At 50.2% G+C, this 26,063-nt stretch overlaps 1 protein-coding gene across 1 annotated transcript in view; it reads right to left on the bottom strand.

Annotated features, from left to right (window-relative positions):
• GTPBP4 (GTP binding protein 4) overlaps window positions 1-26,063 on the bottom strand; it is a 75,025-nt gene that overhangs the window by 31,042 nt on the left and 17,920 nt on the right. Inside the window, exons 6-8 of the mRNA XM_075315470.1 lie at window positions 20,621-20,713; window positions 12,769-12,960; window positions 12,623-12,688 (exon numbers count right to left, since the gene is read on the bottom strand). Of these exons, the coding sequence (XP_075171585.1) occupies window positions 12,623-12,688; window positions 12,769-12,960; window positions 20,621-20,713 (351 nt within the window). The remainder of the gene's footprint in view (window positions 1-12,622; window positions 12,689-12,768; window positions 12,961-20,620; window positions 20,714-26,063) is intronic.

The following is a 26,063-nucleotide window of genomic DNA, read 5'->3' as shown; positions in this document are numbered from 1 at the left end:
CAGGCTCCACGGACCCCCATTGTGTGCAGTGCTCGGCCCCTGCGGCGCTTGCACAGTCGGGACCTCTGCTGGACGTGACCCAGGGTGTACCACCTGTGAATGCTGTCCAAGTGACAGGAACTGAGTTTGCAGCTTTTGCTGACAGAATGTCTCTCACTATGTCACAAATTCTTGACACATTGCGAGCTAGGCCTGTACTTCAGGCCACGGACACTGTGCAATCATTGCCCCCTGGTCCCCCTCAGCTGAATTACCAAGCTCCGGGACGGGCATATACACCTCAGGGTGAAGACTCTGACTCGGACGATGGCCCCGGGCAGCCTAAGCGGGCTCGCTATGACGGGCCTTCACATTCATCTCAATGGTCAGGATCCCAGCGAGATGAATCTATGGGTGATGAGGCGGACGTAACTGATCAGGATTCTGATCCTGGGACCGCTCTCAATCTAGATACACCAGATGGTGACGCCATAGTTAATGATCTTATATTTAACATCAATAAGATGTTAAATATTTCCCCACCAGCTCCTCTTGTAGAGGAGTCAGCTTCGCAGCACGAGAGAATCCATTTCAGATACCCTAAGCGTACTTTAAGCACTTTTCTGGACCACGCTGACTTTAGAGACGCAATCCAGAAACCCCACGCTTATCCTGAAAGGCGTTTTCCTAAACGGCTTAAAGATACACGCTATCCTTTTCCCCCTGAGGTGGTCAAGGGTTGGACCCAGTGTCCAAAAGTGGATCCTCCAATTTCCAGGCTTGCAGCTAGATCCTTGGTTGCTGTTGAAGATGGAGCGGCACTTAAAGATGCCACTGACAGGCAGATGGAGCTCTGGCTGAAATCCATCTATGAAGCGATTGGAGCGTCATTAGCGCCTTCTTTTGCGGCCGTATGGGCACTCCAAGCTATCTCAGCCGGGCTTGCGCGAGTCGACTCAGTCACACGTGCATTTGCCCCGCAGGTAGCACCATTGACCTCGCAAATGGCGGCATTCGCGTCGTACGCGATTAATGCTGTTCTTGACGCTACAAGCCGCACGGCAGTGGCGTCAGCCAACTCCGTTGTTTTGCGTAGGGCCCTGTGGTTGAGACATTGGAAAGCAGATTCTCATTCCAAGAAGTGCTTAACCAATTTGCCTTTTTCTCGTGACCGATTGTTTGGAGAGCGTTTGGATGAAATCATCAAACACTCCAAGGGTAAGGACTCATCCTTACCGCAACACAGACAAAACAAACCCCAACAGAGGAAGGGTCAGTCTGGTTATCGGTCCTTTCGAGGACCGGGCAGGTCCCAATTCGCCTCGTCAAAAAAGACTCAAAAAGACCAGAGACGCTCAGATTCTTGGAGGTCTCAGTCACGCCCAAAAAGGACAGCCGGAGGAACCGTTGCCAAGACGGCGTCCTCCTGACTTGCGGTCTCCGATTCCCACACCCGCGGTCGGTGGGAGGCTTTCCCACTTTGGCGACATCTGGCTGTCACGCGTCAAAGACCGTTGGGTGAGGGATATTCTGTCTCACGGGTACAGGATAGAGTTCAGTTCTCGTCCGCCAACTCGTTTCTCCAGAACTTCTCCACCACCAGACCGAGCCGATGCTCTGTTGCAGGCGGTGGCCGCTCTAAAGGCGGAAGGAGTGGTGACCTCCGTCCCTCTTCAGGAACAAGGTCACGGTTTTTACTCCAATCTGTTTGTGGTCCCAAAAAAGGACGGATCGTATCGACCCGTCCTGGATCTAAAGTTGCTCAACAGACACGTAAAAGTCAGGAGGTTCCGGATGGAATCCCTACGCTCCGTCATAGCCTCAATGTCTCAAGGAGATTTTCTAGCATCAATAGATATCAAAGATGCGTATCTCCACGTGCCGATCGCACCAGAGCATCAGCGTTTCCTACGCTTCGTCATACACGACGAACACCTGCAGTTCGTAGCGTTACCTTTCGGTCTGGCAACAGCCCCCCGGGTCTTCACCAAAGTCATGGCAGCAGTAGTAGCTGTTCTGCACTCGCAGGGTCACTCGGTCATCCCGTATCTAGACGACCTGCTTATAAAGGCACCCTCTCAAGAGGCATGCCAACACAGTCTGAAGGTGGCACTAGACACTCTCCAGAGTTTCGGGTGGATTATCAACTTTCCAAAGTCTCATCTAACCCCGACCCAATCTCTGACTTATCTTGGCATGGAGTTTCATACTCTCTCAGCGATAGTGAGGCTTCCACTGGACAAGCAGTGCTCGCTACGGACTGGAGTGCAATCTCTCCTTCAGAGCCAGTCGCACTCACTGAGGCGCCTCATGCATTTCCTAGGAAAGATGGTAGCAGCAATGGAGGCAGTCCCGTTCGCGCAGTTTCATCTGCGCCCTCTACAATGGGACATTCTACGCCAATGGGATGGGAAATCGACGTCCCTCGACAGGACTGTCTCCCTCTCTCAGACTGCCAAGGACTCTCTGCGTTGGTGGCTTCTCCCCACCTCATTGTCACAGGGAAAGTCGTTCCTTCCCCCGTCCTGGGCAGTGGTCACGACGGATGCGAGCCTATCAGGGTGGGGAGCGGTGTTTCTCCACCACAGGGCTCAGGGGACGTGGACTCAGGAAGAGTCCACCCTGCAGATCAATGTTCTGGAAATCAGAGCAATCTATCTTGCCCTGCGAGCCTTCCAACAATGGCTGGAAGGCAAGCAGATTCGGATTCAGTCGGACAATTCCACGGCGGTGGCGTACATCAACCACCAAGGCGGAACACGCAGTCGCCAAGCTTTTCAAGAAGTCCAGCGGATTTTGACGTGGGTGGAAAGCAGAGCGTCCACCATATCCGCAGTTCACATCCCAGGCGTGGAAAACTGGGAAGCAGACTTTCTCAGTCGCCAGGGCATGGACGCAGGAGAATGGTCCCTTCACCCGGACGTGTTTCAGCAGATCTGTTGCCGCTGGGGGACGCCGGACGTCGATCTGATGGCGTCACGGCACAACAACAAGGTCCCAGTTTTCATGGCACGGTCTCACGATCACCGAGCGCTGGCGGCAGACGCCTTGGTTCAGGATTGGTCGCAATTCCGACTCCCCTATGTGTTCCCACCTCTAGCATGGTTACCCAGAGTTCTCCGGAAAATCAAGTCCGACTGCCATCGAGCCATACTCGTCGCTCCAGATTGGCCAAGAAGGTCGTGGTACCCGGATCTGTGGCATCTCACGGTAGGCCAACCGTGGACACTACCAAACCGTCCAGATTTGCTGTCTCAAGGGCCGTTTTTCCATCTGAATTCTGCGGCCCTGAACCTGACTGTGTGGCCATTGAGTCCTGGATCCTAGCGGCCTCAGGTTTATCTCATGAAGTTGTTGCCACAATGAGACAGGCTAGAAAACCATCCTCAGCTAAGATCTATCACAGGACGTGGAAGATATTCTTAGCGTGGTGCTTGGCTCAAGGGTTTTCTCCCTGGCCATTTGCATTGCCAATTTTTCTTTCCTTCCTGCAGTCTGGGTTGGAAAAAGGTTTGTCGCTTAGCTCGCTTAAGGGTCAAGTCTCCGCGCTATCCGTATTCTTTCAGAAGCGCTTGGCACGGCTTTCTAAAGTACGCACGTTTCTCCAAGGAGTTTGTCATATCGTTCCTCCTTACAGACGGCCATTGGAACCCTGGGATCTGAACAAGGTTCTCATTGCTCTCCAGAAGCCGCCTTTCGAGCCTTTGAAAGAGGTTCCCCTTTCTCGGCTTTCACAAAAGGTAGTTTTTCTTGTGGCGGTCACGTCTCTTCGAAGAGTGTCCGAGCTAGCGGCGTTATCTTGCAAATCTCCCTTCCTGGTGTTTCACCAAGACAAGGTAGTACTGCGTCCAATTCCAGAGTTTTCTCCCAAGGTGGTTTCTTCCTTTCATCTCAATCAGGATATCACTTTGCCATCTTTGTGTCCGCATCCAGTTCACCAATTTGAAAAGGGTTTACATCTGTTGGACCTGGTGAGAGCACTCAGGATTTACATTTCTCGCACGGCGGCTCTACGCCGTTCTGATGCGCTCTTTGTCCTAGTCGCTGGTCAGCATAAGGGATCGCAAGCTTCCAAATCCACCCTGGCGCGGTGGATCAAGGAACCAATTCTTCACACATACCGTTCTGCTGGGCTTCCGATTCCATCTGGACTGAAGGCCCATTCTACCAGAGCCGTGGGTGCGTCCTGGGCATTGCGGCATCAGGCTACGGCTCAGCAAGTGTGCCAGGCGGCTACCTGGTCGAGTCTGCACACGTTTACCAAACACTATCAAGTGCATACCTACGCTTCGGCAGATGCCAGCCTAGGTAGACAGGTCCTTCAGGCGGCGGTGGCCCACCTGTAGGAAGAGGCTGTATGACAGCCCGTTCATGTGGTATCTTTTTACCCACCCAGGGACTGCTTTTGGACGTCCCACTGTCTGGGTCTCCCAATTAGGAGCGAAAAAGAAGAAGGGAATTTTGTTTACTTACCGTAAATTCCTTTTCTTCTAGCTCCAATTGGGAGACCCAGCACCCGCCCTATTTGTTCTTAGGGTTTCGTTTTTCGGGTGCACATGTTGTTCATGTTGTTTCTTAAGTTCTCCGATCTTGTTATCGGATTGAATTTGTTTTTGAAACTGTTATTGGCTTTCCTCCTTCTTGCTTTGGTACTAAAACTGAGGAATCTGTACTCCTACGGGAGGGTGTATAGCCAGAAGGGGAGGGGCCTTACACTTTTAAGTGTAGTTCTTTGTGCGGCCTCCAGAGGCAGTAGCTATACACCCACTGTCTGGGTCTCCCAATTGGAGCTAGAAGAAAAGGAATTTACGGTAAGTAAACAAAATTCCCTTCTTTTGGCACTTAAACGTAATTTGGAAATACAAAATTTTTGCCATTGGGTTTCTGTAAAAGTTTGAACTATTTTGTTTTTACACACTTTGTTTCCTGCAGTCAACTTTGATGAGGTCTGTGATGATAAATCAGCCGAGAGAAACTCCGATATAAGATACAAACTCCCCGGCAGACCGCCATAGCTGATGGATTCTCAGCTCATTCTGCGGCAGTAGACAGGAACACAGCGGCTATAGAGGGCGAACGATGCACCGTTTTATTTTTTTTTTAACTTCGTTTTATTAACAATTTCAAACATGGTACAACTGACATTTGCCATATAAAGATAGCTCAGTATATAGATAGTAATATTTAAATATAACAATAAACAGTCATATAAAGTCCATAATATCTTTAGCAGTTAAGATAGAACAATGTTATTATCCATACTTCTTATCGTTTGCATATATATCTAATTTTATATTGCGCATAAGAACAGCTCTAACTATCAGCATGACCATATTTTGAAAACAAGATAGAAAGAGGAACAACAGCCACATTGCATTATTATACCTCAATATACCATTGGACAGTGTTTCATATCCCAACATCTAACGGGAACCACCATTATCCGCATAATCTCCCTCAAACCTCCGCAAGTGTGTCTGGAGAAGAATTCCACAAACCCCAGATTTTATTAAATTTTCCCGGGCACCCCCTATTATAATATACCACCCGCTCATAGACTATGGTTGCATTGACTAGTTTAACCCAGGACCGCACAGTTGGATTCGAATCTCCCATCCACCTCAGAGCTATTAATTTCCTAGCCAGAAACAATGCCTCTCTGAGGAATATTGTCATGTAATGATCCCAGGACTCTTCCTCCACCACCCCAAACAGGCATATCAAAGGGTCACACAAAACAGGAATCGACACAATCGATGTCAGCAGAGATGTCACTCCCCGCCAGTACGAAGATATATTGGGACAGCTCCAGATCATATGTATGAAATTTGCCCCTGAGAGATGACACCTCGGGCACTCCGATGTACGAGAACGGCCCATACTAAATAATCGAGTTGGAGTAAGGTATGCCTGGTGGACAATGTAGCATTGAATCAACTTATTATTAACCGAAGGGGATACCGCAGTCGGAGATTCCAATATCTCTTCCCATTCCTCTCCCTGTAGAGAGGGAATTAGAGATTTCCATCTATCCTGGGCTGTCAAGGGGTCAGACTCCACCCCCACTGACAACAGGTAAGTATATATACCTGAGATGAGGCCTCGAGGTCTTTGTGATTTTAGAATACCTATCATAGGAAGGGATGATATCAATTTCCTCACTCCAATTTTCTGTATGTGGGATTGAATCGCTGTGCGAATCTGCAGGTATCTAAAAAACTGTGATCTTGGAACATTATATTCAATCTGGACTTGTTCAAAGGACTTGAAGGTTGTGGTTCCCGGGACAAAAAGATCACCTAATGCACTGACGCTGTGAGTGGCCCAGAATTGCGCCGAGGGGTGATCTCTCAGAGTATGGAAGTAGCTATTCCCCCATAATGGGAGTTCCGCCACCACCCCTTCGAAGTGTACCACCCTCTTGGCTTGTCGCCAGACTAATCTTGCCAACCTGAGGAGGGGTAATTGCCATGGTGTTCTCAGTCCTTCTGATTCGAGAAAACCCACTAAACAATCAGTCCCAGCCGCGTGTGCCAAGTGACTCTCAGAGTTTGGCAGCTGACATCCAGGCATCCAAGTCTCTAGTGCCCTAAGCTGTCCCGCGAGGTAGTAGAGGAAGAACTCCGGTAAAGCCATCCCTCCCAGTCTTTTGGAGCTCTGTAAAATGGATAACCGAAGTTTGGGTCTGGATTTCCCCCATATGAAAGAGGTAGTAAGAGAGTTCAACATTGAGAAGAAGGATTTGGGTACTGATACTGCACTATGTTGTAGTGTATAACTAAGCTTTGGAAGTAATATCATTTTGATTAAATTTATTCTGCCAACCACTGACAGCGGTAGCTTGCTCCACAAGTTATATTTAAGTTTAACATGCTCCAGAAGTGGGGTTATACTCGTCTGCAGGTCTAGTGTATGGTCTTTCTGTATGTGTATTCCCAGGTATTTAAAGCTAGTTACCACTTGCAATGGTGACCTACCCTCCATTGAAATTCCAGACCCATGCATTAATGGCATCAAAGCCGACTTATCCCAGTTGATGCGTAGTCCCGAAAACTCCCCAAATGTATCTATAGTATCTATAACCACCAGTAGAGTCTCTTGCACTCGATCTAAGAAGACAACCATGTCATCGCATACAATCGTATTTGATCTGTTCGGTCGGCTATAGTGATTCCAGTGATCTGTGGATGAGAGCGGATTCTAATTGCCAAAGCTTCAATAACTAGTGCAAACAATGCTGGAGACAGAGGGCATCCCTGTCTTGTGCCCCGATTCAATGCGAAGGGTGTAGACATAGCACCATTGACTAGTATCCTGGCTGTCGGGGACCTATACAACATATGAATCCAGTTACTGAATTTAGGCCCAAAAGCGAATCTCTGGAGGCAGGCAAATAAAAATGGCCATTCTACAGAGTCAAATGCTTTGTCCGCATCCAGCGAGGCCATGGCCCACTCGTTCTCTTGGACCAGTGTGCTATATTGCACTATGGACTGGACCCGTCTTATATTTATAGAGGTGTTTTTCCCAGGCATAAATCCGGTTTGATCTGGGTGAACTATACTCAATATGACTGAATTAAGCCTGGACGCCAGTATTTTGGTAAAGATCTTGTAATCCACGTTAACTAGGGATATAGGACGGTATGAACCGCAGTCTAGTGGGTCTTTACCCTCCTTCCTCAACACAACTATATGTGCTTCGTACAAAGAGGCAGGTAGAGAGTCGCCGGCTGAAAATTGTGAGAAAACCTCTAAAAGAATCGGGGCCAATATGTCACAATATTTACTATAGAATTCTATGGGAAGGCCATCTGGACCCGGAGATTTCCCCCTAGCCATATCCGAGATGGCAGTAATCACTTCATCCAGTGTGATGTCCGCCTCCAGAGACTCCCGTTGTGATCCACTCAAAGTGGGAAACTCCAAATCCGACAAATATGTCACGCAACTTTGAACTCCATGAGGATTTCTAGATGTGTATAGGGTTTTATAGTATTCACAAAAGCACTCTAAAATATCCTCAGGGGATGTAGCTATTGAGCCATCCATCCTCCGTATACCCAATATTGTATTTGAAGTGTTGTGTTGCCTAACCATATATGCCAATAATTTACTGGATTGATTTCCAAGCTCAAAATATGATTGTCGGGTAAAGAACAATTTGCGTTTGGACTTGGTCTCAGAGTGCTGCATATATAACCTATATGATTGCATCCAGGCCGCTCTATTTCCATCGGTTGGGGCCGATATATATATTGCCTCTAAGTCCCTTAGTCTCCCCTCTACTATATCATCCTCAGTTTTAGTCACTCTTAAGATATGTTATGGTTGAAGACAAACACCCTCTAAGGTAGGCTTTAAGAGTGTCCCACACCAAGTTAATATTCCAAGGTTTAGGGTGTGCTTCCAGGAAATCCTCTATTTGGGACAGAGTTCTATCACTTTGATCTATTAGTTTCAGCCAAAAGGGGTTTAACCTCCAAAAGGGTTTACCAACACCTTGGTTAGTCTTCATAGTAAGAATCACTGGGCTGTGATCTGATATGCCCCTGACCCCGTGTACCACGTCATCCACCCAGGTTGCGATATTGCTCGACCCAAAAATATAATCTAGTCGGGACAGCGTGCGTCTAGTAGAAGAATGACATGTATATTCTCGGGTGTTAGGATGCCAGAGTCGCCAAAGGTCAATCCACCCACCTCCCTCCGCGCATTGCTGCAAATCAGTCAAGTGTGTGGCCGAATGTTGTCCCCCTCCATCCATCAGAAACTTGTCCTGCTCCTCATTCATCACAAGATTAAAATCCCCCATACATAACACATACGCATCTGGATAATTGAGGGCAAAGCTCATTGCTTGTTTAAGAATGGAGATGCGAGCTGGTGGGGGGTTGTAAATTCATAACAGCACATAATCTCTAGAGTTTATAGACGCATATATAAAACACAAATCGCCCCTCCGGGTCACGCCTCACCACCTTCACTTCCCAACGGATATGTCTATGGACCAATAGAGAGACACCCCTGGAGTAGCTGGTGTGGAACGCATGTGCCGACCATTGTACCCACGGTTTGTTTACTAGTCTGGCTGTGTCCCGTGTGAGGTGAGTCTCTACCAGTACCACCAGTTGGGCCTTGACTTGCTTAATTTGGGAGAATACCTTAATACGTTTTTTGGGCGATTTAAGGCCTCTGACATTCCAGGTCATAAATATTAGCTCTGACCCCATATCACATAGATCTTTTTATAGAACCAGGATCCCAGGTATAAGACGCTTTCTGCCCTGCAATTAAGGGTGGTTAACCCTCCAACAGTAATAAGCCTGTCCCTGCAAAGAAATAAAGTTAATGCAATTGCAGCTGTAAACAAAGAACCAATATCGAACTTCAGGACCTTTCCGATAAGTCCTGTAAAACATTTCAAACATCAATGGGGATACCACCACTGAATACAGTGTCCTGGTATAGGTGGTATAAGGGTGCACAAGATAGGGCTCCCATTTCACAAGAACCAATTCCTGGCCAATTCCATCATCACTCGAGGCACGGGGAAGTCCCATCTGTCTCCAAAGGGGGCTTCAAGCAACCATGGAAGAAGAGGGTCGCCAGGGGGCACAGAAAATGTCACTTAGGAAAGTAATCTCACGGCTTCTGCCCCTTAGGTTTCGGGTGTACCTGTAGCCAGTCCTCAGCCTCAGCAGGTGTAGTAAAAAACAGAGGCGACCCTTCATGCACTATGCGGAGCCGGGCAGGGTACAGCATAGAGTAGATGATGTTCCAATCCCTTAATTTCGTCTTCACCTCCATGAAGTGGGCCCTCTGTTTCTTGAGGTCCACCGAAAAGTCCGGAAAGATCGAGAGGGCAGCATTATTGAACTTGAGTGGGCTCTTCTGTCGGGCCAGATGGAGTGCGGTGTCTCTCTCTGTAGTTGAGCATCTTTGCTAAAAAGGGATGTGGTGGCGCGCCTGGAATAGGAGGCCTTGTTGGAACTCTGTGCACCCTCTCCACCGCAAATGTCGAGGAGAACTCATCTCCGAGATTACATTTCAGCCACTCCTCCAGGAATTGTTCCGGATGCTGACCTTCCGAGCGCTCTGGCAGTCCTATGATTCGTATATTGTTTCGACGCATGCGGTTCTCCAGATCGTCTGCTTTCTGGCGCCATGCATTTGCCGATCCGGCCATTGTGGTCATTTTTGTTTTGAGTGTTACAGTTTGATCCTCAAGTTCAGACACTCGCGTCTAGACTTCCGCTGTTCGGGCCCTCAAGGATTGCATGACCTGACGCAGGAGGCCCACCTCTGAATGTACCTGCTCAATTTTCGCTGTGAGGGAGCTGTTGCTTGTAGAAATTGCTTGTAGAAGCTGTTCATACACCTGCCTCAGGGTTAAATCATCTTTATCCTCTGACCCGTCATCCAATAGTGCCTGACCTTTTGGGGTGGCATTTCTCTTGGCTTTAGGGGCATCTGCCTGACCACCCCTTGCGAACTCCTTAAGTTTGTCAATAGCTACACTTTGTTTAGGGGGACTCATATTGATACACTGGGGATTTGCTGATTCTGCACCCCTCTCTTATCGTGCCCCCGTGCGTCTGAATCTGTGCCTTTATAATGTATATTTAGTAATATGTCTGTCTCCACTTCCTCACCACGTCCAGAGAGCCGGAAAACAGCCTCTTATATGGTGGATAATAAGAATGAAGGGAGTCCCAGGGCAGCACAGCAATCAGGGTGTATTTATCAGGATGATGCAGGCCTGTGCAGCGTGGGGATTTCAATATGTGTCACTTATTTGTTTTCATGTGTCAGGAAAAATCTGCAGGGCCCGTTTTTCAAGGCACACACTCCAGACCCTGCAGCACTCCATGGGTTAAAGTCTTCCACACTGCAGCCGGCCCCCCTAATGTGCTGCACACCGACTGCCAGTTACACAGCTAAGGGAGAATTAACTTCCCTGTGCTCACCACTCCTGGGTCTTCACCTCTGGCCATAAATCTGTCACTCCTCACTGCTCTCCGGAGTCATGCTCTGCTGCTCACTGTGGAAATGCATGCTGTAGGGAAGATGGCTGCTGCTCCACACTCTCCAGCCTCAGGAGATCCAGCAACGCCGTGCAGGAGTCAGGGAATAGCTCCAGTGGGAATCTGCAGCCTCCAGATGGTGTCTCCTGTCACAGCAGCAGGTCAGTGAGTAAATGGATCAGGTAACCGGGTGTAAATGGCCAGGATAAGATCAGGATTATAGGAGCTCTCTTCCCATGCGTCCTCTCTGGTCGGCTACATCGCACCGCCCCAACGATGCACCATTTTTAATGAAACCCAATGACAAATTATTTTTAATGGACTAGTTGATAAGTCAGAGTAAGGGCAACCAAATTTACAGTTTGCCAAAGCCAACTAAACCCCGATACTAATGACTATTAAATAAAACTTACCTTTTAATTCATATATTAAATAATGCAGCACTAATTACATTAAAAACGCACATTATGGGGCTATTATTGCTAATAGCATAACTTAATTCCTTATCTTATCAATCCCTATTAATGAGACACCGGCCGTGGGTTTATAACATTCGCCATGGAGTTCAGTAGCTGTAGTCCCTATACTATTTAAAATCTAAGGCTCATTCCCCCTGATGATGCCTGTAAAGGTGAAACATGTTGGGGAGGTTTGGGTCTTAGGTTTTAAATAGCTAATATAGGGACTACAGCTACTGAACACCATGGTGAATGTTAAGGCCCAGTCACGCACAACGACTTACCAGCGATCCCAAAAACGATGCGACCTGATAGGGATCGCTGGTAAGTCGCTGGGAGGTCGCAGGTGAGATGTCACACAGTCAGACCTTACCAGCGATGCAGGAACAATACAGGTCGCAGTAGTGACCTGTATAACGATCTCAGCAGTCACTGTGACCCTGTCCCACAGTGTCAAACACAGCGATGTGTCCTGCCCAGCAGGACATCGCCTTTGAAGAAAATGGCCTGGACCATTCTGCAACGACTAGAGATCTCACAGCAGGGGCCTGATCGCTGGTAGGTGTCACACATAACGAGATCACTAACAAGATCGCTACTGCGTCACAGAAACCGTGACATCAGCGGTCTCGCTAGCGATCTCGTTATGTGTGACTACCTTTAATAGACCCACGGACAGTGTCTCATCAATAGGGATTGATAAGATAAGGAATTAAGTTGTGTCATTAGCAATAACAGTCCCATACTGTGCGTTTTTAATGTAATTAGAGCTTTATTATTTAATATATGAATCAAAAGTTCAGTTTTAGATGCCTTTGGCAAATTGTAAAAATTATTTTGAGGCCCAATTACATGCATTTGGGTAAAAAAAATAAAAAAATGGCCCCTCAAAAGATAAATAACTTCATTAATGTCAATCTAAAAGATGAGATGAAAGCACAAATGAAGCTTTGCTCAGGACAGGATCACACAGACCAGATCCTTCTATAAACTGCTTCAGATCTGATGAGGTCACGATTTGCCAGTGATGTCATTTCCAGGACCCATCTTTATGATCCTCCTTACTGATGCTTTTCATTTTGGACCATTAGGACGTCCTTCGTTCTGCTGTACCACATATCACGATACTGTATGTTATAGAGGCATCACATGTTCTTACCTGTTGTTCCTCGTCGAGCTCAGAGACGCGCTTCACATCACACTTATTCAGAACAATGAGGAGAGGCTAGGAGGGGAAAAATAAAGAGGATGAGTTTTACTCTATCGTGTTATCATCAGCCTCCAGCATCGGACGACGGGACTCACTTTATTGGAGAACAGAGGACGGATGTTGTTGAAGAGCTCCAGCTGCTGCTCTATGGTGTGTCCACACTGCTCCGAGACATCCATCACGTACAGGACGGCAGCCCGGAGGTGAGCCAGGGCGGTGATGGCTTGCATCTCAATGGTGTTCCTGTCCTCCAGAGGATGATCCAGAATCCCAGGGGTGTCCACTACCTGCAACGTGCCCCGAGAGAAGTGTCAGTTGCTTACCAACAACACCATATTATACAAAAAGCCACAAGTGAGTTATACATGTGATGATACATTCATATTCCATATAGTGGATCATTCCTACCTTTAAATTAACCCCTTTAAGAAATGTAAAGTGTGTGTCCATCACAGGTCAGGTGCATGGTTTGTCACACAGGACAGCTGCCAGCTGTGTTATACTGGCTCCGATAGAGCCATTTAAATGGTTAAAGAGGAACCATCTCGAACAGCGACATATAAACGAAACCTGGTATCTGATCTCTAGGCAGGATGTTATACAGCAGAAGATGATCAGATGGATATTCATTGTTTTTTGTGAAACGTTTTGGTAAAACTTACATTTTATTCACTGAAATCCCTGGTATTTGTATGCATAAGAGTCCAGTGGGCGGAGTTGCTAGTGACTGCATGCAGAGGTGACCATTACAAGTAGCTCCACCCACTGGACTACTCCATAGAATCATCAGGGATTTCAATAAATAAAATACACGCTATACTAAATCTTCTCCGACAAACCAATGAACAGGACATTCTGTTCAGCTTCTCCTCTATACCAGGCTCTCCACTGATCGGACTCCGTGTACAGTGGGACAGGTTCCCTTTAAGTAGCACGATTCTTTTTTTTTTTTTTTAAATTCTTAATTTAACTATAAACATGGAATCATACCAATCTGGATCAATTGCAATACATTTCACAACCATTGTATGACAGTGTATAACAGACTAACTGTGACACATAAAAATTTTCAAGTAGCACGATTCTAAGATGGAAACATTCCAGTGCCCATAGCGCATCTTTCGAAATCTTGTTTATACCTCAAAATGGTATCACCAAAAGCCATCAGCTTGCAACTTTTAAAAAAAAAAAAAAGAAGGGAATTTTGTTTACTTACCGTAAATTCCTTTTCTTCTAGCTCCTATTGGGAGACCCAGACAATTGGGTGTATAGCTTCTGCCTCCGGAGGCCACACAAAGTATTACACTTTAAAAAGTGTAACTCCTCCCCTCTGCCTATACACCCTCCCGTGCATCACGGGCTCCTCAGTTTTGGTGCAAAAGCAGGAAGGAGGAAACTTATAAATTGGTCTAAGGTAAATTCAATCCGAAGGATGTTCGGAGAACTGAAACCATGAACCAAAAGAACAATTCAACATGAACAACATGTGTACACAAAAGAACAACAGCCCGAAGGGAACAGGGGCGGGTGCTGGGTCTCCCAATAGGAGCTAGAAGAAAAGGAATTTACGGTAAGTAAACAAAATTCCCTTCTTTGTCGCTCCATTGGGAGACCCAGACAATTGGGACGTCCAAAAGCAGTCCCTGGGTGGGTAAAAGAATACCTCGATAAAAAGAGCCGAAAAACGGCCCCCTCTTACAGGTGGGCGACCGCCGTCTGAAGGACTCACCTACCTAGGCTGGCATCTGCCGAAGCATAGGCATGCACCTGATAGTGTTTCGTGAAAGTGTGCAGACTCGACCAGGTAGCCGCCTGACACACCTGCTGAGCCGTAGCCTGGTGCCGCAATGCCCAGGATGCACCCACGGCTCTGGTAGAATGGGCCTTCAGCCCTGAAGGAATCGGAAGCCCTGAAGGAATCGGAAGCCCAGAAGAACGGTAGGCTTCAAGAATCGGTTCCTTGATCCACCGAGCCGAGGTTGACTTGGAAGCATGCGACCCCTTACGCTGGCCAGCGACAAGGACAAAGAGCGCATCCGAACGGCGCAGGGACGCCGTGCGAGAAATATAGAGCCGGAGTGCTCTCACGAGATCTAACAAGTGCAAATCCTTTTCACATTGGTGAACTGGATGAGGGCAAAAGGAAGGTAAGGAGATATCGTGATTGAGATGAAAAGGGGATACCACCTTAGGGAGAAATTCCGGGACCGGACGCAGAACCACCTTATCCTGGTGAAACACCAGGAAGGGGGCTTTGCATGACAGCGCTGCTAGCTCAGACACTCTCCGAAGCGATGTGACTGCCACTAGGAAGGCCACCTTCTGCGAAAGGCGTGATAGAGACATCCCGCATCGGCTCGAAAGGTGGTTTCTGAAGAGCCGTTAGCACCCTGTTAAGATCCCAGGGTTCCAGCGGACGCTTGTAAGGTGGGACTATGTGGCAAACTCCCTGCAGGAACGTGCGGACCTGCGGAAGCCTGGCTAGACGCTTTTGAAAAAACACGGAAAGCGCCGATACTTGTCCCTTGAGAGAGCCGAGAGACAAACCCTTGTCCATTCCGGATTGAAGGAAAGAAAGGAAAGTGGGTAAGGCAAACGGCCAGGGGGTAAAACCCCGATCAGAGCACCAGGATAAGAAGATCCTCCAAGCCCTGTGATAGATCTTGGCGGACGTTGGTTTCCTGGCTTGTCTCATAGTGGCAATAACATCTTGAGATAACCCTGAGGACGCTAGGAGCCAGGACTCAATGGCCACACAGTCAGGTTGAGGGCCGCAGAATTCAGATGGAAAAATGGCCCTTGAGACAGCAAGTCTGGTCGGTCTGGGAGTGCCCACGGTTGACCCACCGTGAGGTGCCACAGATCCGGGTACCACGACCTCCTCGGCCAGTCTGGAGCGACGAGGATGGCGCGGCGGCAGTCGGACCTGATCTTGCGCAACACTCTGGGCAGCAGTGCCAGAGGAGGAAATACATAAGGCAGTCGAAACTGCGACCAATCCTGAACTAATGCGTCCGCCGCCAGAGCTCTGTGATCTTGAGACCGTGCCATGAATGCCGGGACTTTGTTGTTGTGCCGAGACGCCATGAGGTCGACGTCCGGCATTCCCCAGCGGCAACAGATCTCTTGAAACACGTCCGGGTGAAGAGACCATTCCCCTGCGTCCATGCCCTGGCGACTGAGAAAGTCTGCTTCCCAGTTTTCTACGCCCGGGATGTGAACTGCGGAGATGGTGGAGGCTGTGGCTTCCGCCCACAGCAGAATCCGCCGAACTTCTTGGAAGGCCTGACGACTGCGTGTGCCGCCCTGGTGGTTGATGTACGCGACCGCCGTGGCGTTGTCCGACTGTATGCGGATCTGTCTGCCCTCCAGCCACCGATGGAACGCCTTTAGGGCTAGATACACTGCCCTTATCTCCAGAACATTGATCTGAAGGGAGGACTCTGTCGGAGTCCAGGTTCCCTGAGCCCTGTGGTGGAGGAAGACCGCTCCCCACCCTGACAGACTCGCGTCCGTCGTGACCACAGCCCAGGATGGGGGCAGGAATGATTTTCCCTTAGACAAGGAAGTGGGAAGAAGCCACCACTGAAGAGAGGTTTTGGCTGCCAGTGAAAGAGAGACGTTCCTGTCTAGGGACGTCGATCTCCTGTCCCATTGAAGTGGACGCAGATGAAACTGCGCAAAGGGAACTGCCTCCATCTTCCCTAGGAAGTGCATGAGGCGCCTCAAGGGGTGTGACTGGGTCCGAAGGAGAGATTGCACCCCTGTCTGCAGCGAACGCTGTTTGTCCAGCGGAAGCTTCACTATCGCTGAGAGAGTATGAAACTCCATCCCGAGGTAAGTCAGTGATTGGGTCGGTGTCAATTTTGACTTTGGGAAATTGATGATCCACCCGAACCTCTGGAGAGCCTCCAGAGCAATGGTCAGGCTGTGTTGACATGCCACCCGGGAGGGTGCCTTGACTAGGAGATCGTCTAAGTAAGGGATCACCGAGTGGCCCTGAGAGTGTAGGACCGCCACCACGGATGCCATGACCTTGGTGAAGACCCGTGGGGCTGTCGCCAGGCCGAAAGGCAGTGCCACAAACTGAAGGTGTTCGTCCCCGATGGCGAAACGCAGGAAGCGTTGATGCTATGGTGCAATCGGCACATGGAGATAAGCATCCCTGATGTCGATTGAGGCTAGGAAGTCTCCTTGGGACATCGAGGCGATGACAGAACGGAGAGATTCCATCCGGAACCGTCTGGTTCTCACGTGTCTGTTGAGCAGTTTGAGGTCCAGAACGGGGCGGAATGATCCGTCCTTTTTTGGCACCACGAACAAGTTGGAGTAAAAACCGCGACCACGTTCTTGAATGGGAACGGGAATCACAACTCCTTCTGCCTTCAGAGTGTTCACCGCCTGGAAAAGTGCATCGGCTCGCTCGGGGGGCGGAGATGTTCTGAAGAAACGAGTCGGAGGACGAGAGCTGAACTCTATCCTGTAACCGTGCGACAGAATGTCTCTCACCCATCGGTCTTGGACATGTGGCCACCAGGCGTCGCAAAAGCGGGAGAGCCTGCCACCGACCGAGGATGCGGTTTGGGGAGGTCGAAAGTCATGAGGAGGCCGCCTTGGAGGCGGTTCCTCCGGCGGTCTTTGGAGGACGTGACTTAGACCGCCATGCAGAAGAGTTCCTCTGGCCCTTCTCTGACCTGTTGGACGTGGAGGATTGGGACCTGGCTGAGGGCCGAAAGGACCGAAACCTCGATTGAATTTTTCGTTGCTGAGGTTTGTTTGGTTTGGACTGGGGTAAGGACGAGTCCTTTCCCTTGGATTGTTTAATAATTTCATCCAATTGCTCGCCAAACAAACGGTCGCCAGAAAATGGCAAACCGGTTAAGAACTTCTTGGAAGCAGAGTCTGCCTTCCATTCGCGTAGCCACATGGCCCTGCGGACTGCCACCGAATTGGCAGACGCTACCGCTGTACGGCTCGCTGAGTCCAGGACGGCGTTCATGGCGTAGGACGAAAAGGCCGATGCCTGAGAAGTCAAAGACACAACTTGCGGAGCAGAGGTACGTGTGACTGCATTAATCTCAGACAGACAAGCTGAGATAGCTTGGAGTGCCCACACGGCTGCAAAGGCCGGAGCAAAAGACGGGCCTATGGCTTCATAGATGGATTTCATCAGGAGCTCTATTTGCCTGTCAGTGGCATCCTTGAGCGATGAACCATCTGCCACTGATACTACGGATCTAGCCGCCAGTCTAGAGACTGGAGGATCCACCTTGGGACACTGAGCCCAACCCTTAACTACGTCAGGGGGGAAGGGGTAACGTGTGTCATTAAGGCGCTTAGTAAAGCGCTTGTCCGGAAATGCTCTGTGCTTCTGGACAGCATCTCTGAAGTTAGAGTGATCGAAAAACGCACTCCGTGTACGTTTGGGAAACCTAAACTGGCGTTTCTCCTGCTGTGAAGCCGACTCCTCTATAGGTGGAGTTGGGGGAGAAAGATCTAGCACCTGGTTGATGGACGCTATAAGGTCATTTACTATGGCGTCCCCTTCAGGTGTATCAAGATTGAGAGCAACGTCAGGGTCAGAGTCCTGGGCTGCGACCTCCGCCTCATCCTCCAGAGAGTCCTCATGCTGAGACCCCGAACAGCGTGATGAAGCCGGGGAAGGTTCCCAGCGAGCCCGCTTAGCCGGTCTGGGACTGCGGTCCGTGTCGGAGTCCTCCCCGTGGGACCTAGGTGTCACCCCAGGAGCACTCTGCTGCACCGACCGAGAGGGGCCTGGGGGCGATGAACTCACAGTGCCCGGGGCCTGTGTGACCGATCTGGACTGCAAGGCTTCTAGTATCTTAGCAGACCATCTGTCCATAGACTGAGCCATGGATTGTGAAAGCGACTCAGAGTTTCTCAGCCAAAACTGCAAACTCTGTCCCTGCCACCTGGACAGTGGAAGCCGGCGGTTCTACCTGAGCCGAGGGTCCCACCAGTGCCCCAGGCTCCGGCTGAGTGAGTGCCACAGGGGCCGAGCATTGCACACAGTGAGGGTAGGTGGAACCTGCAGGTAACATAGCCGCACAAGAGGTACAGGTTGCAAAATAAGCCTGTGCCTTGGCACCCTTGCTCTTTGCGGACGACATGCTGTAGTCTCCTCTGAGAGTGATCACTGAGGGTATATAGCCAAAAGCAAAACAATGCGGCCGAACAGAGAAAATGTATACAAAAATTATATATATATATATATATATATATATATATATATATATATATATACATACATACATACATACATATACATATATACATACATATACACACACTTCGGCACCGAATGGGGGCCAGCACCGGGTAACCGGTGTGGCTTACCGACCGCCCAAAGCGGTTGTGTGTCCACCAGATTCCCTGCCTGGGCCTCCCAGAGCTGTAGAGCTCGTTCTGAAATCCTCCACCGGCAGAAGTGATTGTAAATATGGCTGCCAGAACTCTCAGGGGAGGAGGGAGCCGTGGGCGTGACTAATAAAGTGCGGGAATCTGGTGCCCCACAGTGCTCAGTGAGGGGGGAGGAGAACACCTAAGTATGCTCCAGCCCTCACTGCCGACGTCCAGTCGACCGTCCCGCCCTTACCCCTGACTGGCAGGCCCGGGGGCGGGAGTTATGGTACTAGGCCGCAAAAGCCGGGGACTAAATTTAATAACGCGGCCGGCAAACAGGCGCGGTCGGCGCGGTAGTCCCGGTCGTCACAAAAAAACAGCAGCCGCTGCAGCGTCTGTAACACAGGCGCTCCATGCACCGTCCCCAAGGGGACACAGAGTACCTTATAGATGCAGGGCCTGTCCCTGATGATACCCAGTCTCCTGTCCGTCAGATTCCCCCAGTGAATGGTGACCGGTTAGGATCCCACTTCTCCCAGAGCCTCTAAGGGATGGGGAAGAAAAAACGGCATGTGGCTCCAGCCTTTGTACCCGCAATGGGTACCTCAACCTTAACAGCACCGCCGACTTAGTGGGGTGAGAAGGGAGCATGCCGGGGGCCCTGTTAGGGCCCTCTTTTCTTCCATCCGATACAATCAGCAGCTGCTGCTGATTAAAATGGGAGCTTGAGTGAATGTGTGCCTCCTTCAACACAAAGCATAAAACTGAGGAGCCCGTGATCCACGGGAGGGTGTATAGGCAGAGGGGAGGGGTTACACTTTTTAAAGTGTAATACTTTGTGTGGCCTCCGGAGGCAGAAGCTATACACCCAATTGTCTGGGTCTCCCAATGGAGCGACAAAGAAAAAGCCCTCGCAAAGCTCAGAAAATTAGTATTTTTTATTTATTTTTTTTTACAAAATTCTGATTTTAAAAATTTTTTTTTTTTTTTTTAAAACATCAAATTCTTGTACAGACAAGTATCTTTGCAATTTACTTCCTTTATTCTCAAGAATGTAGAGATTTTAATTTTTTTTGTTTACGGCCAAGATTTCTGCGCACCTCTGCAGTCTATCAGCGGTGGTAAGGTCACCTAGGCAAAAAGTGCAGCTCTTACAAGCTCTTTACAATACAGCTTGTAAACAGCACTCTAATGATCACCAGGTACCACCAATTTCAGTATGGGATCCTCCGATGCAGAAGAAACAGTTTCCTCTGATTATAACATTGGGGAGTGCTCAGTCCGAGGCAGTGGGTCACCTATATTGCTCTTCTGACTGTACAAAGCAAGGGTGCCATCGTAGTCTGTGGACAGGCTGCCAGGAGGACACAAAGGACATTTACTCTACATAGACGGCCTCCAACCTGTGGCTTTGAGACTGTTTGGCTACACCTCCCAGCGGCAGGATGGAGACCTCCGCACCCGCACAATGACAGTTGACATGTTGGAGAGGAGGAAATTCTATGGCCATTTTAATTTAAATGACCAAAGTACTTCAAACATGATGGGAATACTTTACATTCTGACCACATACGAGTTCTTTACCTGCCAGCGGAGGTATTTGTAATCCATGTGCCCCACAAATAATGACTTTGTTGTAAAGGCGTACGGCTGGACTTCCACATCGGCCCTCGTCACCTGAAAAACACATCAATGACCAATCACAGACATTTTCGCTTAATATTCACTTATGTGTAGCTTAGTTTGTGCTGCCATTTCTTAAGTCATAAAAATAGTGACAGAAATCCCAAATACAGGGCTGGCACATGAGGCAGCTGCAATTGTTAAACAACTGCGGATCATCTACATGGAACACAATGGCGGTCGTTTACAAGCCTGTTCAGACAAGCCGACCGCACATCCATGTGCACACAATGATAGAAGGTATGACTCCTCTGTGCACATTCGATATCATCGTTCTCTGCAGCACGTCCCGTTTACACAGGATTATTTTTAAGCAGTTTTGAGTATTCGTGGAAGGTGCACCCAACTACCAAACCCCTACCTCCATACCCTCGCCTGGTCTCCTCTCCTACTCTTCTGGTATTGACGACATTGAAGACACGGATCAACTACAAGGGTCTGGCAACGATGATGTTGGAAGAATAGGAGAGGAGACCTGCGTGTGTTGGGGGGGGGGGGGGGGAGCCAGACTGCAGAATTTTGGAGTGCCAGGGGAACAATAAAGAGAATTTTGTTACTTACCGTAAATTCTTTTTCTTATAGTTCCGTATTGGGAGACCCAGACCATGGGTGTTTAGCTTCTGCCTCCGGAGGACACACAAAGTACTACACTTAAAAGTGTAGCTCCTCCCTCTGAGCTTATACACCCCCTGGTAGCCAGTCCTAGCCAGTTTAGTGCAAAAGCTGAAGGAGAATAGCCACCCACAAGTAGAACCGAGTAAGAACCGGAACAACCGGAGACTCTGTCCACGACAACAGCCGGTGATAACACACGGAACAAGAAAATTGCCAACAGGCAACAGGGAGGAGCTGGGTCTCCCAATACGGAACTATAAGAAAAAGAATTTATGGTAAGTAACAAAATTCTTTTTTTCTTTATCGTTCCTTTGGGAGACCCAGACCATGGGACGTTGAAAGCTGTCCCTGGGTGGGAATAAACAGAAAAAACTAAGAAGTAGGCGGAGCCTAACTTCACAAGTGGGCGACAGCCGCCTGAAGGATGCGTCTGCCCAAGCTCGCATCTGCCGAAGCATGAGCATGCACTTGGTAGTGCTTCGAAAAGGTATGCAGGCTAGTCCAAGTGGCAGCCTGACAGACTTGTTGAGCCGTAGCCTGGTGCCTAAAAGCCCAAGAGGCACCGACAGCTCTGGTTGAGTGTGCTTTGATCCCCGGCGGGGGAGGCACCCGAGTACTCTGGTAGGCGTCCGAAATGGTCGATCTAATCCAACGGGCCAAGGTCGGCTTAGAAGCAGAGAGACCCTTGCGCCGCCCTGTGGTTAGCACAAAAAGAGGTGCACCGCCTAAGCGCAGCGGTGCGAGCCACATAAATCCGGAGAGCACGCACCAGATCTAGAGTATGCAGCGCTTTCTCAAAGCGATGAACAGGGGCCGGACAGAAGGAAGGCAAGGAAATATCCTGGTTAAGGTGGAAGGGAGAGACCACCTTAGGAAGAAAGTCCGGGGTCGGACGGAGAACTACCTTGTCTTGGTGAAAAAACAAAAAAGGTGACTCCGAGGAGAGCGCAGCCAAATCAGAGACTCTCCTGAGAGAAGTTATGGCAACTAGAAAGGCCACCTTTTGAGAAAGACGATACAAAGAAACCTCCCTAAGAGGCTCAAAGGGGGGTTTCTGCAATACCGTGAGGACCAAGTTAAGGTCCCAGGGATCCAAGGGCCACCGATAAGGCGGAATGTGAGACGCGCCCTGCATGAAGGTGCGGATTTGAGCCAGCCGGGCGATACGCCGCTGGAACAGCACTGATAGAGCTGAGACTTGTCCCTTGAGAGAGTTAAGGGACAGTCCTAGCTGCAGACCGGACTGTAAAAAAGACAGAAGGGTCGGCAACGAGAATGGCCAAGGAGAATGGCCGGAAGAGCGACACCAGGACAGAAAAATTTTCCAAGTCCTGTGATAGATCTTGACGGAGGAAGACTTACGGGCCCGGGTCATAGTGGAGATGACTTCAGGAGGAATACCAGAAGCCGTCAAAATCCAGGACTCAAGAGTCACGCCGTCAAGCTGAGTGCCGCAGAATTCGGGCGGAAAAACGGACCTTGCGAGAGCAGGTCTGGACGGTCCGGAAGATGCCACGGCATCTCCACGGACAGTTGGAGCAGGTCCGGATACCAAGCTCGCCTGGGCCAGTCCGGTGCAATGAGGATGACTCGACGGCCCTCCATTCTGATCTTGCGCAGGACTCTGGGCAAGAGAGCTAGAGGGGGAAACACGTAGGACAGACGAAACTGGGACCAGTCTTGAACCAGAGCGTCCGCGGCGAAGGCCTGAGGATCGTGGGAGCGAGCCACGTAAACCGGAACCTTGTTGTTGTGACAGGATGCCATTAGGTCCACGTCCGGAGTGCCCCATTTGCGGCAGATTGACTGAAACACTGCCGGGTGCAGGGACCACTCGCCACCGTCCACGGATTGACGGCTGAGATAATCTGCCTCCCAGTTTTCCACGCCTGGGATGTGGACTGCGGATATGGTGGACTTGGAGTCCTCCGCCCATTGAAGGATGCGTTGGACCTCCAACATTGCCAGGCGGCTGCGTGTCCCGCCTTGGTGATTGATGTAGCCAACTGCTGTCGCGTTGTCTGACTGGACTCAAATGTGCCTGCCCGCCAACAGGTGGTGAAAGGCTAGGAGAGCTAGAAGCACAGCTCTGGTTTCCAGCACATTGATTGAAAGGGCTGACTCGGACGGAGTCCAAGTGCCCTGCGCTCTGTGGTGGAGATGTACCGCTCCCCAGCCGGATAGGCTGGCATCCGTGGTGAGAATCACCCAGGACGGAGCCAGGAAGGAGCGCCCTTGGGACAGGGAGAGGGGTCGAAGCCACCACTGAAGAGAGCTCCTGGTCCGTGGCGACAGAGCCACTAACCTCTGTAAGGAGGAAGGCCGCTTGTCCCAACAGCGGAGGATGTCCAGCTGCAGAGGACGCAGATGGAACTGGGCAAAGGGAACCGCCTCCATGGAAGCCACCATTTGACCCAGCACCTGCATCAGGCGCCTGAGGGAATAACGGCGGGGCCTCAGGAGAGAGCGCACCGCCAGTTGGAGAGACTGCTGTTTGACTAAGGGCAACTTCACAAGTGCCGGCAAAGTCTCGAACTGCATCCCTAGGTACGTGAGACTCTGGGTCGGAGTCAGAGTGGATTTGTGAAGATTGACAATCCACCCGAATTGGGCTAGGGTGGCGAGAGTGAGCGAAACACTCCGCTGACAGTCTGCGCTGGATGGACCCTTGACCAGAAGGTCGTCCAGGTAAGGGAGCACTGCCAACCCCTGGAGGTGCAGGACCGCAATCACTGTCGCCATGACCTTGGTGAATACCCGAGGGGCCGTGGCTAACCCGAAGGGGAGAGCCACGAATTGGAAATGATCCTCTCCTATCGCAAAACGTAACCAACGCTGATGTGACACTGCGATTGGCACATGTAGATAGGCATCTCTGATGTCGATGGACGCCAGGAACTCCCCTTGGGTCATAGAGGAAAGGAAATGACTGATCGCAGGGACTCCATGCGAAAATGCCGCACCCGAACATGCTTGTTGAGAAGCTTGAGATCCAGGATGGGCCGGAAGGTACCGTCCTTTTTTGGAACTAGGAAGAGATTTGAGTTAAAACCTCTGAACCGTTCCTGAGCGGGAACTGTGTTACGAACCGGCGCCGCCATAGCCGCAAGCAGCCTGCTGCAGTTCCTGTTGCGCCCAGGCGCCGGCTGCCGTTCTTGGCCGTGCCTCGGGTCGTCCAGTTGGCTGCTCCTTCCACCACGTCACGTGTGGAGAGGCGGCTAGTGCGCATGCGTGCGCCGATTTACCCCAGCCAGAGTCTAAGCCCGGTGTTTTGCCTAGTGAGCATGCTCAGCCTGATTGTGTTATGTCTGAGACTAAGTCCTCAGTTCAGGCTACTGAGCATGCTCCCACAATTAACCCTAACAGCCTCTTTGCACAGGTACTTGGACTTCGTGCTGTGTCTAAGTTCTGGGATGTGCCTACTGAGCATGCTCAAACTGATAGTCTGCTTTCTGAGCCTGTTGCTCAGGCTACTGAGCATGCCCAGGCACTTAGTGCATCAGAGGCTAGGTCCGGTAAGGATCTCACTGAGCATGTCCGTGAGGTGGCAGGCCCTTATAGGGCAGAGGGTGTCAGGTGTCCTGATGACGTGGCAACTCCGGACTGGCTCGCAGAGGCCCGCCCCTATGATCTGGCACCTCACCATTGGTCGTCAGACGATGACTGGTGAAGTGTTTGGGGCGTCGCTGCCATGAGGTCATCAATGACGTGGCGGTTCCGGATAGGTCGCATGTGACGTCACTGATGGCATGGCACTCCGCTATTGGACCTTGGAGGTTCCACCCTGGGTTTGGGGCGGACCCAGGTTATAAAAGGGGCTGGACACAACATGGAGGTGCGCAGTCTTCATTTAGTGTTCATGGTGGCATAAGCCTTGTTGGAAGCGGTAGGTAGGGCTAGGCGAACGGTGCCTGTCACGCCAAGATTCGTGGCTCAGCACATGAGGGTCAGGCGCCGTGCTTCCTTGCTACCGTTCCTGTTGTGCTATAGCAGTCCAATGGCGTTAACTGGGCTGCGGCTGCTGTGTCATCTGTCCGGTTGTGCCTCCTACGCACACGGACAGCGCACCCCAGAACCCCTGTGAAGTTAACAGGGTGATCCTGGATCGGGTGTGTGAACCCTATTATCCTCCTCAGCTTCCCAGTCAAATGCTACTGCTGTGACTACCTGGTCTGACGTGTCCTTTACACACGTGGCCAGTCGATTGGTGGCCAGAAACGCTAATCGGAAGACCGCTCGGCCTGACATGTCTTACACATGTGGCCGACAGGGTGCTGTCGCAGTGGTCTTCTCGGTCAACGCTAACTGGTCACCATCCGGCCTGACGTGTTCCCTATACACGTGGTCGGAGTAGTGTCCGCTCCACCGAAACGTTAACTGGGTTGTCGTCCGGTCTGACGTGTCCCTACACACGTGACCGTGTCCCTGGGTTATCTCAGAGCCGTCCAGCTCTATAGTCTCCGCCTAACCCACAGGGTGCCAGCAGCTCCATTGCCATCTGGAGCACGGTGGGCCCCGACTGGCGATTGGGATATATACCCCCTGGTCCTAATCTGCCGGTCCCCCCGTAACAAACTGGGACAATCACTCCGCCTTGGAGCAGGGGGGAGTTGAAAGAAAAGAAGGGAATTTTGTTTACTTACCGTAAATTCCTTTTCTTCTAGCTCCAATTGGGAGACCCAGACAATTGGGTGTATAGCTTCTGCCTCCGGAGGCCACACAAAGTATT

The sequence above is a fragment of the Anomaloglossus baeobatrachus genome, chromosome 6, assembly GCF_048569485.1.
Source record: "Anomaloglossus baeobatrachus isolate aAnoBae1 chromosome 6, aAnoBae1.hap1, whole genome shotgun sequence".
NCBI classification, from domain to species: Eukaryota; Metazoa; Chordata; class Amphibia; order Anura; family Aromobatidae; genus Anomaloglossus; species Anomaloglossus baeobatrachus.
Note: the sequence above shows the minus strand (reverse complement) of the source record. Positions and strands in the feature narration are given on the sequence as shown.